The sequence below is a fragment of the Eublepharis macularius genome, chromosome 14, assembly GCF_028583425.1.
Source record: "Eublepharis macularius isolate TG4126 chromosome 14, MPM_Emac_v1.0, whole genome shotgun sequence".
Lineage (NCBI taxonomy): Eukaryota > Metazoa > Chordata > Lepidosauria > Squamata > Eublepharidae > Eublepharis > Eublepharis macularius.
The window spans coordinates 58,508,180-58,523,458 of record NC_072803.1 but is presented as its reverse complement, the minus strand read 5'-3'; the positions used below and the strand labels follow the sequence as shown (position 1 = coordinate 58,523,458).

At 45.3% G+C, this 15,279-nt stretch overlaps 1 protein-coding gene across 1 annotated transcript in view; it reads right to left on the bottom strand.

The window, feature by feature from the left end:
- The window catches only part of PTGES (prostaglandin E synthase), a 50,393-nt gene extending 38,590 nt beyond the window's left edge, over nt 1-11,803 (bottom strand). The window contains exons 1-2 of the mRNA XM_054997163.1: nt 11,741-11,803; nt 74-260 (exon numbers count right to left, since the gene is read on the bottom strand). Coding sequence (XP_054853138.1) covers nt 74-181 — 108 coding nt within the window. The 5' untranslated portion in view covers nt 182-260; nt 11,741-11,803. The remainder of the gene's footprint in view (nt 1-73; nt 261-11,740) is intronic.
- Nucleotides 11,804-15,279: the final 3,476 nt, after the last annotated feature.

Genomic DNA, 15,279 nt, shown 5'->3' with positions numbered 1-15,279 from the left:
CACCCATGAATGTGCGAGGAGGGGGAAAGTCCAGCTGTGGAATTTAATTAAAAGAAAAGTGCAAGCTGCCTACCTTCTTCCGAAGCCGGACTTGCCCAGTAATGATGGCCAGAGCATACATTTTCAGGATCAGTAAAGTGCTGAAGAAAACAAAAGATGCCAAGACTTCATTCTCCATCATTGCTTGGGAGAGAAGGCACTTCCTTATGAGGCTGAAACAGCTGGTGGTTTGTGAGTACTGTGGTGAATACTAAAAGAATCTGGCAAGAAAAGAAGGGGTGGATCAATGTTAATCATCCACAAGCACTGACTTCTAAGAGGCAATACTGGGTTAGAAGCTAGGAGCCCAGACCCTGCCAAAGCACACCAAAGCAAGCACAAGGCAGGCACAAGACGGTCCCCCACCCCCTATTGCATGGAGTAGTGGACAGACAAAACGAAGCACTTCACATGCAAATATAAGTAATGCATGGAATTCACCACCACAGGATGTAGTAACTGAGACGACCTTAGATGGCTTTTTAAAAGGGGCAAATGCATGGAGTGATCTATCAATGATTATTATTCATGATAACCAAATAGCGTCGTTTTACCTGACTCAGCAAGCCTTGGGCATTGGGGAGCGTTGAATGTCTCTCTGCGTGTATTTGTGACGCTCTTGGAGAAGTCAGCTGCTTCTCCTTGTCTAACGTGGGAACACCTCCTAACTGCTCCTCTCTCTCTGCTTCTTTTGGGAGAGTCTCTTTTCTTGCCTCATCCACACACCCACATGCAGCCTTGATGCTGCACTAGACAGCCATGGTATAGGGCAAGTAATGCTTTAGACTAGGACTCTTTCTTTCTCCTGCAAGATAATGCTGTGAATGAAATCTACCTTGATCAACTGTAAGTTCTGTCTTTTCTACCATTTAATTGCCTGTGGATTAATTACTACATGCTGAAGTAAATGCTTCTGACTGGGTAACCCTGCTACCAAAGGAAATATAATGACTTCGAACAAACAGAACCTCCATTTCCAGAGGCAGTGTACCTCTGAATACCAGTAGTTGTGGGAAGAAATCGAGGGTCTCTGCATCCTGTGCTTGTAGGCCTTTTTGGGGCACCTGGCTGACCATTATGAAAGCATGCTAGGTTAGATGGTCCATTGGTCAGGCAAGCAGAGCACATGTGTGCTCATGTTTTGAGCACTGAGAAGTGCTTGGGGGTGGAGTCTGTTGGGGGGGGTTCCTCGATTTGGAAATCAATATGGTGATCAAGCTTTCTCAGAGCCAAGCTACAAGTGACGAATGACACTTGCCTGGCAAGTGAACAGACTCAACGTGTATTCCTCCCTGTTCACTTGCCATTCACTTGCGCTCCACTTGATCAAGTGGAGAACAAGTGGAGAGCAAGTGAACAGGGAGGAATACATGTGAGGGCCAAGCTACACATGACGAATGACACTTGAACGGCAAGTGGATTTAGTGGAGGGCAAGTGAACAGGGAGAAATACACTTGCTGTTCAAGTGTCATTCGTCATGTGTAGCTTGGCCCTGAGTCTGTTCACTTGCCAGGCAAGTGTCATTCGTCACTTGTAGCTTGGCTCTCAGAAGCACTTGAATTTGCAGCGTACAACCGCAGGAGAGACCTAGATGAGTTGCAGTCCAAGTATTGTCCACTGTGGACAATTTGGTCCATGTGGACCAAAGATTCCCTCTAGAACATAAAAGAATCCTCTGCAAAATGAAGTACTTCTGGAGCAGATACGCAGGGGTGCCTTAGCCAAACAAGATAGAGGAGGAAAGGTTGCCCGGAAGCAGGAAAACTCGGAACCCACAACTGTAAAAGGACGTCCGTTTCTATAAACGAACCTCAGATCAATGGATAGTGGGTCCTGTGCATGTATTTCATTCAAAAGGACCCAGGATCTGTCCCCCAACACCTCTAATGAAGAGGCCCCTGTTCAGCCCAGGCAAAGGGAGCCCACGACTAGGTGTTTTTGCCACAAGCTGAGCCTGGAATGAAGCTGCTTTGTGTGGCTAATGTACTGCAAGACTTCTGCAATAAGAAAGCAGGACTCTCCCTCTGGGCTTGCCTGAAGTGGCGCATGATGGGATTCTTGACAAAGGAATATTCAGCTTCCTTAATACCTGTGCAGGCTTCCTCAATGGGAGCCGGTTGTAAGGAGACAGCCCTGTCCTAGAAGGAGCTCTTGGAGAAGGGGATATTCCTCTCCACAGCTAGGTGAGGCTAGCAGTTGAACCACTCCACTCCGAACCCAGTTTTACCCCTCTTATGAATCACAAATGAAAACAGGCTTGCAACATATTCCATACATACAGTGAGAACACGTGTTAATTTCTAACCCCCCATTAGCTAGTAGGATACCAAAGAATAGCAAGAAGCTTAAAAGAAATTGCTTGCTTGCTGGTCTACCTTTCATCCAAGGCAGATCACACATTGCAAGTGAATATAATCAATAGCTAGGACATTCACTGAGCAAAATACTATGATCAACAATTAGGACATTTTTCAAGCTTCGGTTTGAGCTGAATTCCAAAAATATGCTTTTAAATATTCTACCAGGCAATATTACAAAAGAACAGGGCGAACATTTCAAGTATATGGTGACAGCTGCGAGAGTACTGAGATGAAGCATAATGGAAGACAGAATCTTGCCCAGATATGTCTGAGTGGATGGATAAAGTGTACGGATATGCATCGATGGCCAAATTAACTTCTTATGTGCATAACAAACCCATATCAGAATTCCATTAAAAATGGAAAGATTTTTTTTATTACATAGCTCAGAGTTAAGAAAAATTAAAAACAGTTAATATGGAAACAGATTAATTATAAAACAGAGACCTTACAAATGTTGAGTATAAAATATGCAATAGATGACCGACTAAAGATTATTGATATGAAATCTTGGATATAAATAGTTAAGGAGAGGAAGAGGAGAAACATTTCATAATTTAGCTGTTACCACAAATTTTGAATATACTTTTCTGTTGCAGATCAAATTTAGTATTCTGTATCTTGTATAAGTTTCCATGCACTTTCTATTGCTATTTGTATTTTTCTTTTCAAATAAAATGTTAAAAATTTTTAAAAAAACAATTAGGACAGACAGTGAAAACAGATACAGTGTGGTAGCAGAAAATTTGAAAACTAGTATAAAGCCAAACACAGAGATGAAAACCTTTCTGAAATAAAGCGTAATTAATTAACATGACATCTTCAGCCACACGGAACGACTCAATAGGAGCATCTGTACATCAGCAGATAGTACCCAGTAGCACGGTCTATAGTCCCTGTCCCTTTACCAAGGCCTCATTCTGAGCTGTTTCTTACAGCCCAGGCCTATTACTTGAGTAAAAAAAGTCCCCCTGAAGAATTTGGTTGTGCACATTTGCAGAAAGCCAGGAGAGTGGGAGCTTTCTTGACCTCTTCAGGCGGACCACTCCATAAGGTGGAGGCTATCACAAAGAAAGCACGTGTGCAGGCAACTGTAGATTTTGCCCAGGTGCTGGGCGGTATCAGCAGAAGGGGTTGCCTAAGACAGGTAACAGGAAGGGAAGAGCTCAGAGAGAGAATCCTCCCTGGTCAAGATTTGTGGAGACTTGGTGACTCCTTGCGGCTGCTTTCTTCCTCCTCCCCTTGGGGAGAAAGGGCTGAATATTCCTGGAAATACTGGAAATACTGGAGCCTCACCTGGTGAATGAGGCTAGCCATGACCTGGTGCAGAACAACCAAGGGAACTGCAACCTGCTTGAAATGGGAACTCTCTCTCTCTAGCTAACTGAAGTGGGGACCGCAGATCCGCTATTTTATCACTGTTCCTCCATCTGTATCTCACTTTTGTACTTGGGTCTGCTGTTGTTCTGAGAGCCAAGCTACAAGTGACGCCTGACACAGGTTGGACACTTGTCAGCTTCCCTCAAGTTTTGATGGGAAATGTAGGCGTCCTGGTTTTACAGCTTGGCTCTCCATTACAGCTGCAAGACCAGGATGCCGACATTTCCCATCAAAACTTGAGGGAAGCTGACAAGTGTCCAACCTGTGTCAGGCGTCACTTGTAGCTTGGTTCTCACAGCACCATAAGGCTGGCACTTTGTGCACCAAAGGAATGCCTCTTGGGACCTCCACTGCTTGTGGAAGTACAGCAATTCTGGCGTTCTTTTACCATTTATTCCAATAGGCTGTGAAGTTCTTCTGTGCAACCCGGGGCCCTTTCAGTGGGGCTGGTGCGGGAGGAAGTTAACTTTGGTTTGTGCATGTGGGGCGATTATGAAAGAATATCACTTAATCTTGGGAAATTTTGCTATTACCAGCTCGGGGTGGGGGAGATAAGAAAAGGGTAATGCAAGTGATTCTGATCAAAGATAAAAATGACTCAAAACAATATTTATGCTTCCGTGTCCTTCAAAACTCCTGTTGAGGATAGAGGTTATTAACAGACAAATTTGAGGGAGGGGGGTTGAAAGTGTTTCAGTCGGTGAATTGCAGATCTTGTGTTCTCAGGATGTAGTTGAACCCCACAGTATTACTGTGGAATTGGTATGACGACGAGAGATTCTCACCTGCAGGATTCACACAACTGAGATTTTTGGAATTACAATACCAATCAGATGTAATAAGAAAACAAATCAACAAAGAGTCGCTCTGAACGAGACATCTGACATGTGAAGGACATGTGTCAGGAGATGCCATGTTAGCCTCGAGAGGTAGTTTTAAAAGACAGAGCCAGCGGCAGGGCAAAGGCTTTGATATACATTGGAGCTGTGTGAAAGGGCTGTAAAATGCCAGAAGGGAAACGTCAGCCCACTATAACCTCTCATGTTCCAAGCCCAGCTCTGGAAGGCAGCTCCAGCCCATTTCCATTCCTGGCTGCCCTCTGTTGCGATCCCACAAAGTTTGAGACTGGAGAGGTGAAATTGACAGAGCCTTTGGGGAGGTGAAGAAGAAATTAACAAACCCTCTGAGGAGCAATCTCCACAAGCTCTGTCTTTTTAAACTACACTTCCCAGCTAACATTGCGTCTCCCTGCACTTGATGAACACACGCCAACGCCTCTTGTGTAGAAAGACTCAACACCAGAATGATACCAAGGGATGACCTGCTACAAGATAAGCCCAAACAACAACAACAGAACACCACTAGTAGTCACATACAGCTCCCAGCTCAAACCAGTTCAACATACCAGGACAACGACAATGATAAAGCTCCCCCGCAGGCATCGGGAGGCAAATCTTTTCTTGCCCACGGACAGCCCCCCAATCTTAAACAACTCCTCACTCTCCACACTGCACTTCCCAACATGGACACTAACTCTGGGACCAGGACATACAATAAACCCAGATGCCAACTCTGTCCCCATATTGACTCCGGCGGGAGGGAAGTCTGGGGAACGGGCTTGGGAGGCAAAAACCTCCAGGGTTTTTGAGGATGGAGGTTATTAACAGACAAATTTGAGGGAGGGGGGTTGAAAGTGTCTCAGTCGGTGAACTGCAGATCTGAAGGGCCAGTGCAATGACTTCCAGAAGTGACATCATTGTGCCCCCTCTGGGGGCACATGCACACAGTGCGCATGTGTATGAAGACCTCCTTCATGAGTGTCAGGTAACCCCCCCTCCCACTGGGGGACCTGGCAACACTCCTAACAACACCAGCGGTATCAATTTAGGCTCATTCACTTGCTCATCTGCCAACCTTATATATGCCATCAAGGGTCCGCAATGCCCTTCAGCTCTCTATATTGGACAAACAGGGCTTTTGTTCTGGGAAAAGAGGTGGTGGAACTCAGTGGGTTGCCCTTGGAGAAAATGGTCACATGGCTGGTGGCCCCGCCCCCTGATCTCCAGACAGAGGGGAGTTTAGATTGCCCTCTGCGCAACTCAGCGGCATGGAGGGCAATCTCAACTCCCCTCTGCCTGGAGATGAGGGGGCAGGGCCACCAGCCATGTGACCATTTTCAAGAGGTGCCGGAACTCCGTTCCACCACGTTCCAGCTGAAAAAAAGCCCTGGACATAACTCTGATATCAAAAAACATAACTTTCAGAACCCAGTAGAAGAACATTTTCTTCTTCCAAGACATTCCAGGGTTGCCCTAAGAGAAGCAGTTCAAGCACAGAAACGTCAAAGGAAAATTCCAGTGCAAGATTCCTGAAACTGAGTTTATTTGCAAACTCAGAACAACACACACACTCACTGGACTTAATAGGGACATTGGATTTTTCTCTCACTACAGATGCCAATTTTCTGCTTTTCACACCTCAGCTCTATCAAGCTAATTATAGTATTATTATACCTTACACCCTTACTTTTAATGCCCCTCCTACCTTCTAGCTGGATAAAACCTGACATATTTCCACTTCTAAAAGTATCTGCAGAAGGGAGCTTTACTCTCAAAAGCTCATACCCTTGAATTCTAGTGCTACTGGACCAGTAACCTACCAGAAATATACAATCACAGAGTAATGTTGTTGTTACTACAGATATTCATTGTTCAATTTACTACCAATTCATCACCACTCTCCCACTCCCTGAATCACACACATAGAAAGATACAAGTCTACCAAGAGAATAAAACAATATAAGCATACTTTACCATTTCTCTGCAGCCATGGACAATATGGGTATTTTACAGCTACACCACAGAATGAACTTTGAAAGAGACTAGACAAGTAAAGAAAGGGGAGGAAACACAAAAAAAACAGAGCTTCACAGGCTCAAGAGAGATGGCCCCCACCCACATCAGAGAGCTATTTTCCCCTGCAGTCCCCTGCAGTAGCCATTTCCCGTCAACCACTTGTGCTTTTAACTGGCATAAGAAAATTGTGATAGTGTTATAACATAATAACAACCTGTCTGTGCTTGAATTCCTGGTTTTAATTTAAGCAAAAAATAAGTCTCCAGCCCTTTTGTTGTGGAGATATGTCTTTCCCCTTATATCTCCGTAATGAAAATGGCTAAAAACATAACTTTTTAAAAAGTGAAAGCTGCAAAGACAGTTATAATAATATGTATTTGCCGCATTTTTAAAAAACTTGAGGAAGCCCTCAGTGGCACAGGAAAGGAGATGGCAGATGTGCAGGGAAAATGCATGGAAACCTGCCACCTGGAAGCCCCAGCGCCACTGCTTTGCACCAGCAGCTGCAACAGCAATAGGGAAACCTCACAAGCCTGTTCATACGTGGAAATTATTTACGCTAGTGGGTTTTACTACACACTGTGAAACTGACTGACACTATACTCTGTAGCAGTCATATCCAGAAGTTAAGCATCTATTGGACGAACTCCTTCCTGTTATCTCCTCTGAATCTACTTGACTGGTAATATTTTGAGAAGGAGAAAAATCCTGTCCCCTTCTCAACACCACGCCACTTTAACCCTGCCAGAGATTCAAACACAGATCACACCACCCCAGAAGTTCAGTGTTTGAGCGAGGCAGAGTGCCTTTTCATCTGCAAGCTGACCTAGACACGTTCTTGCTTTCTGGAGAGAGAGAGAGCCTTTCCCCACACAGTTAAGCATCTTCAAAGGGTCACCTGAAGGGCTATGGTATCCCGGAGCTGATGATCGTGATGAAGCAACACCGCTTTGCAGAAGTCGGCCGAAACAGTCACATGGGGGGATAACAGCAGAAGGCACTCAAGTAATGGAGAGAGGTTTAACCACAGCAGACAGTCAGCACCCTGCAGGAAAAAGTGCTCTTTCGCTGCCTGTGGAGGGTGTTTTGTTTTTTAATGTTGCCGTTCTGCCACACTGCCTCTCTCTCTCTGGGCTTAGCAGTTCAGAAAGAGCGGTTTAAGACTTTCAGGGCCATGAAAGCTAAACATTACACCTTACCATGAAAACGGATTTGCCCACCTCACTGTCTGCGGGGGCAGTTCTCGGGCCAAGCCCCCTAAGAAGTGTAGAAGAAGGTGAACTGCAGATGTTGCGTCTGACGAAGAGAGCTGTGGTTCTCGGAAGCTTATGCTACAATAAAGTTGGCAGTCTTAAAGGTGCTAGTGGACTCTACTATTTTGCGACTACAGGCTAACCTGGCTAACTCCTCTGGATCACTGCAGGGCAGTTACTGGCATGGGAGTTGAATGGCTTCATCTTTTGGGTTGTGCTGACAGCTGTCCATCACCACCACCACCGGTAGCCCACGAAGTGACAGGTATACCTTGCTCAGGGATGATGATGATAACTGTGCTTATATACCGCTCCTCTAGACAGATTCGTGCCCCACTCAGAGTGGTGAACAAGTTAGTGTTATTATTATCCCCACAAAACCACTGAGGAGCTGGGGCTGAGAGGAGTTGCTCACCCAACGCCACCTGCAGAGCTCATGGCAGGAGTGGGATTCGAACCAGCGGAGTGCCGATTCGCAGCCGAACCACTTAACCACTGTGCTACAGCATCTGTAATAAAATCCCTTCAACCAGCTCTGATTGGCTACCTCGGGCAGAGGGGGCAGGTGAATGGAATGATGTCAGGAGTGGACCCCGTGTGGCCCTGAACATCACAGCGTGGGGGACGGGGAGATTATACACAGTTGCCCCTTTTACTGATAGCTGCTCATTTAATCCCACACAGGAGGTAGTTTGTTAAATATTTCTAATAATTATATCTGGGTGTATCACTCAAATTAGTTTATACTGAGGTCATGAATTATTCACTGTATGTACATATTCTTTTTTGTGTGTTTATTACTTGCTTGCTAAGTTGCTGTTGGCTGATCTGTGATCGTAGCAAAATAAACTAACAACTTCCAGTAGACATACGAGGATCCAAACCTCTACCCGATGGATCCCTGAAATGGCCAGACATCCTCCAAAAGTCTGCAAGTGGGAGAAAAGAGGCCAGAGTCTTGCTGTGTTGTCCCCAAACCTCTGTAGTCAGTATCCAGAGGTATACTGCCTTTGAATATTGAAGTTCCATTTAGCTTTCCTGCTTAACATTCCTCAACTAGCCTATCCTTCATGAATTAGTCTAGACCCTTTTAAAGTCTAAGACAATGACTTTATCCCGAGGCAGGGAGTTCCATAAGAAAACCATGAACATAAACCTAACACCAGCTTCTTTACTGGTGTTCTTGGAAAAGAGGCTTGTTTGACATTGCCTCTAAGTACCTTTCACCAGGGTCTAGCTGCATGGACTCAATCCTGTTGCAGGTTTTCTGTTTGCTCTGAGGACCTGAAGGACCTCTGGAGGGAGTTAGGTCCAAATCTAGACAGACAGAGGTAAATGCATGCTAAGAACTTCTGCTCAAACACATGCTAAGCACTCAACTGCTCAAACGCATGCTAAGCACTTCCACCTCTCGCCGTACGTAACCCAGAGAGTGCTTAAATCAGCAGATAAACATCTACTGGTGGTCCCTGACCCCAGGGAGGTTCAACTGTCCTTGACCAGGGCCAGGGCCTTCTCAGACCTGGCCCCAACCTGGTGGAAATCTCTGTAACTACTCAGGCTCGCCAAGTTCTTTTATCCTTTCGGCGAGCCTGAAAAACAAAGATGTTCCGCCAGGCATATGGTTGAGGCCTGTCTCATATCAATCTGATAAGTCTCCCTACCAGTCTCCTGTTGAGGGTGTATAGTCAACTTGCCCCCCCCATGAGAAGTTACAGTGTGACTGGAACACCTGAAACTCACACACCCGCCCCCTCCTGTGTGCTTTTGTGCCAGTAGAAGAATACAAAAATCTAATACACAAGTCATAACATGTTGGATTTCAAAGTCAGGGTCACGTAACATAGATATGAGTCTGCCTGATACCCTTTCAGAGGCTGCTTCCACACACACTGCATAATGCACTTTCAATGCTCTTTAGTGATCATTTGGAACTGGGCTTTCACGTGTGAAACTTTGGCGTATTCCGCACACGTTGGATAATGCACTTTCAATGCACTTTATCAATCGTTTGAGGTGGATTTTTTGTTCTGCACACAAAAAAATCAGTTCCAAATGATCTATAAAGAGGATTGGAAGTGCATTATCCAACGTGTGTGGGATCAGCAAGAGCAAGAAAATCCTCAGGTTAATTATGCGCTACATGCAGAAGATGCCAATCATGCATTCTGTTTTACAAACAAAAAAGCACACCAGCGGCGCAGAGGGATACCTGAATGCTAGACTGCAACATGTGGAATGTACATTAGAAATCTAGCCAGTCCCTGCCTTCTTCCAAGTCCTAACAGAAGGAGTTTCCAAAAATTAGCGATCAGGAATTCTTGGCATGTAAATAGAAACATCTGACAACAAATAGTCTTGGAGGCAAGCCCAGGAGTAAAGATATGGCTGCAGCTGGTCCAAAACCACAAGAGCATCCTCAGTCTTAGCTGTGTTGTGGTGGGAAGGCTGAATTGCCAGTTTCCGTGGCTAACCACCGCCCACTGGCACCCACATAGCGTCCTTCTTGGTTTGCCAACTCCGGGTTGAGAAATTCCTGGAAATTTGGAGGTGGTCCCTGGGAAGGGATCCGAGAAGGGAGCTCAGCAGGATGTGACACAATCGAGTCCACCCTCTAAAGGAGTCATTTTCTCCTGGGTAGTTCTGGAGATCAGTTGTAATGCCAGGAGATCTCCAGGCCTCACCACCTGGAGTTAGAAACCCCAGTCTTTTTCCAGGAGCAGAAATACTTTCAAAGAGGGGGAAAGCCCACTGCACAGACAGGTTTTAGAACGCTTGAAGTAGAGTAGGCACCCAAAGGCCAGGCCAGATCTCCCTCAAAGCCTGCATGCGATACCCAGGCCCACTACAAAATGGGAAGAAGCAGGGCTTTTTTTCAGCTGGAACGCGGTGGAACGGAGTTCCGGAACCTCTTGAAAATGGTCACATGGCTGGTGGCCCCGCCCCCTGATCTCCAGACAGAGGGGAGTTTAGATTGCCCTCTGCACCGCTAAGCGGCATGGAGGGCAATCTAAACTCCCCTCTGTCTGGAGACCAGGGGGCAGGGCCACCAGCCATGTGACCATTTTCTCCGAGGGCAACCCACTGAGTTCCACCACCTCTTTTCCAAGAAAAAAAGCCCTGGGAAGAAGTAAACGAAAACTAGCAAGGTTCATGCCCAAGAACAGCATACTGTGGGCACGTTTGCTGTGTTTAACCCCATGCGGCAAACAAAAACTGAACAGGAAAAGTGCCCATTATTAGTGCCACCAGTTTAGGTGGCTTTAATAAGAGATTAGACCAATTCCTCATTAGCCCATATTAACCACAACAAGTACACGGAACCCCCAGTTTCAGAGGCAGTATACCACTGAATATCAGAGCTAAACTACACAAGACGAATGACACGAGGATGCTCAAGTGAACGGAGATGCAATCTAAGCCGGGAGGCATAGTTTGAATTTCACCTCTCTCTACAGAGCCCTGCAAAGATCGAGCCTCAGAGGGTTTTATTAATTTCCTCTTTGCTTCCCCCAAGGGTCTGTCAATTATTAACAAACCCTCTGAGAAGTTAACTTTGCCTGCTCTGTGGAGAGGTGAAATTAACAAACCTTTGAGGAGCGATCTTTGCCTGCTCTGTTGACAGAGCTGAAATTCAAACTACACTTCCTGGCTAACATTGTGTCTCCCTTCCCTTGAATGTCCTCGTGTAATTCATCTCGTGTAGTTTAGCTCTCAGTTTCCAACGGGAAATGGAGCAGGGCATGGAACCTTCAGGCCCTGTTTGTGGTCTTGCAGAGGCCTCCGACTGGTCAGAGCTGGAGCCAGGAAGCTCAACCAGATGGACCTTGAGCCTGGCCCAGCTTGCCCTACCTTGTTCATGCAGCAACTCCATACTGGGAAAATGGCTTTATTGCAGCTCACCATAGCTTTGCGAGGCAGAGGAGTGCAGCCCACAGAATAAGGAGGAGGAGATCACAAGCACAGTTAGAGGAAAGTTTTCTGGATTGCAGCAATTTGGAAAGAAAAATGTCATTCCTCAGCCTATCTAGGAATGCAACATCCATTTGTTTTCTAACTGATTTCCTCTAGGGGGGTTGGGATAAAGAGGTTGCTGGCTCGGTTCCTGGAGAAACTTGTGCTCCCAGTTCAGGACACTGAGGCATGTGTCTCTGGGGAAGAACCCATTTTATTCATTATTTTAAACCGTTCGCACCTCACTCTTTCCATATACAAAGAGCAGCTACCAATATCGTATTAAAAGCCTCCTCGTAGAAACATCATCTCGAAACCATCCAAGCCAACAGACGTGTTTACATCCAGTCTTATCACATACAAATATTACGCCACATCAGAAAACTTCAGGTAAAGTCCGGCTTTTGAAAGACATGCACTTTTCCAGAAGCTAACAAAAGTAATCAGAAGAACCCCCTCCCCCGGTAAGTGTCTAACTATGAATACAAATCACAATAGCGTATTGGATAGTAAAGACCCCTTAATACAGGCCGGTTGAAATTATAACATCAAAAGTACAGTTCCCAAACAAGGGTATTTAGCATCATCATCCTACCAACATTTTATAAAGTGACATGTGAAATACCGGGGATTAAACAATCCAAGAGTGATAGAAATAATGTACAATCAAAGATCCAGAGGAGTTAGCCATGTTAGTCTGTAGTAGCAAAATCAAAAAGAGTCCAGTAGCACCTTTAAGACTAACCAATTTTATTGTAGCATAAGCTTTCGAGAATCAAGTTCTTAAAGGTGCTACTGGACTCTTTTTGATTTTGTACAATCAAAGAATCCAACACTTATATCCAGTCGAACAATTCGATCCCTTTTCTGGAAGCAATGCAGGTAAACCTATTAAAGTGTTCAAGTGCAGAGAATATGTAAACTAATACTCTTTCTCGTCTTCTCTTTTGCAGAGAAACCATTAAGCATTGCAGAAGGTGTTTTTGCAGTCCCACCCAAGGAGGGGCCGGCTTGTTTGCCACCTCGTTTCAAGGTCTTTCTCAAGAAGGTGCCGCATCGAACAAAATTCTTCATAAACTGCAAAGGTCAATCGCAACAAATGCTGCAACACTACATCAATAACAGTAATTTAAAAAATCACCCTTCATCTTGAAATCATCCAATCTGTCAGACACGTTTACATCCAGTCCTTATCGCATACAAATATTACGCCACATCAGAAAGTTTCAGGAAAGTCCAGCTTTTGAAAGACTTGCACTTTTCCAGAAGCTGGCAGACCTCTTCTGTGGTGCTATTCCAGACCTGTCAGACTACAGCAGAAAACATCCACTCCCCAACAGAAACCAAACTTCCTTCCTGTGAGCCAAGCTACAAGTGAGGAATTACACTTGCCTGGCAAGTGAATAGACTCGCGGGTATTCCTCCCTGTTCACTTGCCATTCACTTGCTCTCCACTTGATCAGAACAGAATACACATGAGTCTGTTCACTTGCCAGGCAAGTGTAATTCCTCACTTGTAGCTTGGCTCTATGTCAAAACCTCGATCACAAGTGGAGCGCAAGTGAACAGGGACTCTGACTCATACTAGCCTGTCAACAAGTAGCCAGTTAACACCTTTCCTTTCTCTCCCTGCTAACTAGTCCTATGAATGTTTAGTTGTTGCTGTTTTGCCAGTTTCCAGAACATAAAGTCTTATTAAATTGCTTGTATTAAGTTCCACTGTTAAACTGCATTTTTAAAAATTACTCCCCATCCAACTAAGAAAAAAATATACAAGGAGAAAAGCAAAAGTCTTCTAAACAAAGGAATTGGCAACCACCAAATCTCTTAAAAAGGGGCTGCATCCTAGGCCAAATTTACCGATACAAAATCCAAAGTGGGTACCAAGAAAAACAGCTTAAAAACAAACACTGCCTCAATAAGCGAGTGTCAGCTTTTCCTCCAAGCTTCTTCAACTGAAGAATCAAGCACTCCTCAAGGAGAACTTTATAAGGCTGGAAAGCTGTCACATCACCTTCCTCAAGCACTGATGTGCTTCTTCCTCCGGTAGGTTTTGCCCTTAGCCATCTGAACGCAAGCCTACTCAATGGCTGCCAACTTTTTTCCCAGCTGCTGCTACTGTGCCTGTAACAGCTGCTTGATCGGCAGACATGAGCCAATGATAACACTTGTCTTCAGGCTGTGAAAGCAAACTTGCTGATTTCTACAGGGGGAGGGAAAGGTGCTGCTGAAAGCAGAAGAGCAATCCTGGATTGTTTTTCCTAGTCTATTGACAACCCTACCCTACTTCAACAAACCTGCTATGGGTCTGGTTCTTCGTCCCATTGCTTTTCAAAAGCCTAAGTGTGCTTCCTCAGATGCAAGTTCTGCAGAATTCAATGTGGCCTTCATCCGATTAGGCCGCAATCCTATGCACACGTTTAAAGAACAGTAGCTCTCCTGCAGTCTGGGCCTAGCAAGATCTAATTAAGGAGTTACAAGGCTAAAGGAATCTTAAAGGAATCTGGTTTCAGACGTCCTTTGTCAACACAGATTGCATTTTGCAAAATGCAGATATGCTTATCTGTTTCTATGCATGCATATATTTAGAAAAAATTGTGACACCCTTTTCAACAGAAGCTCCCTGAGCAAATTGCAAAACAAAATCAAACAATAAAGTCCATCATAAAATGTGGAGTCAGGCTGGCCTGTGACTCACCTATTTTGCATTCAGAACAGTCCACTTCCAGTCCTTGCCATCTCCAGATCAAAGATTTCAGGTAGCCGCAATCAGGATAGACTCTTCTCTGCCTGAGGCCTTGGGAAGCACCAGTGGGTCAAAACAGACAGTGCTGAGCTGGGTGGACCACTGGTGTGACTTGCTGTGAGGCCAAGGATTTGGGGAAGTCATAGCCCAGAGAGCCAAGCTACGAGTGACGAATTACACTTGAATGGCAAGTGAACAGACTCACGTGTATGCCTCCCTGTTCGCTTGCCGTTCACTTGCGCTCCACTTGACCACTGTGGTCAAGTGGAGCGCAAGTGAACGGCAAGCGAACAGGGAGGCATACACGTGAGTCTGTTCACTTGTCATTCAAGTGTAATTCTTCACTTGTAGCTTGGCTCCCAGTGATCAAATGAAGGCCTTGTGCACAGAAGGGGCTTGGTTCTGTTCATCTGGAATTACAAACATCTCCAGCCTAGAGAGATCAGTTACCCTGGTGGCAGCTCCAGAGGGCAAACGCAGCCCCCCCCCATGGGGGGTACGTTTTACTGGGCCCAGCGATCCAGAGAGGCCAGGCACAGGCTACAATCCCCATTACCATGAGGGGAAAAGTGAGGATAAACTGCAGGTCATACCTGAGAATATATATTTATAGAAACTTATTCCCTTTCATCTATGCAACTTCTGTCCAGATTTTGTGAGATTTTCTGGAGCCAATCAGAAGCAGTATTGG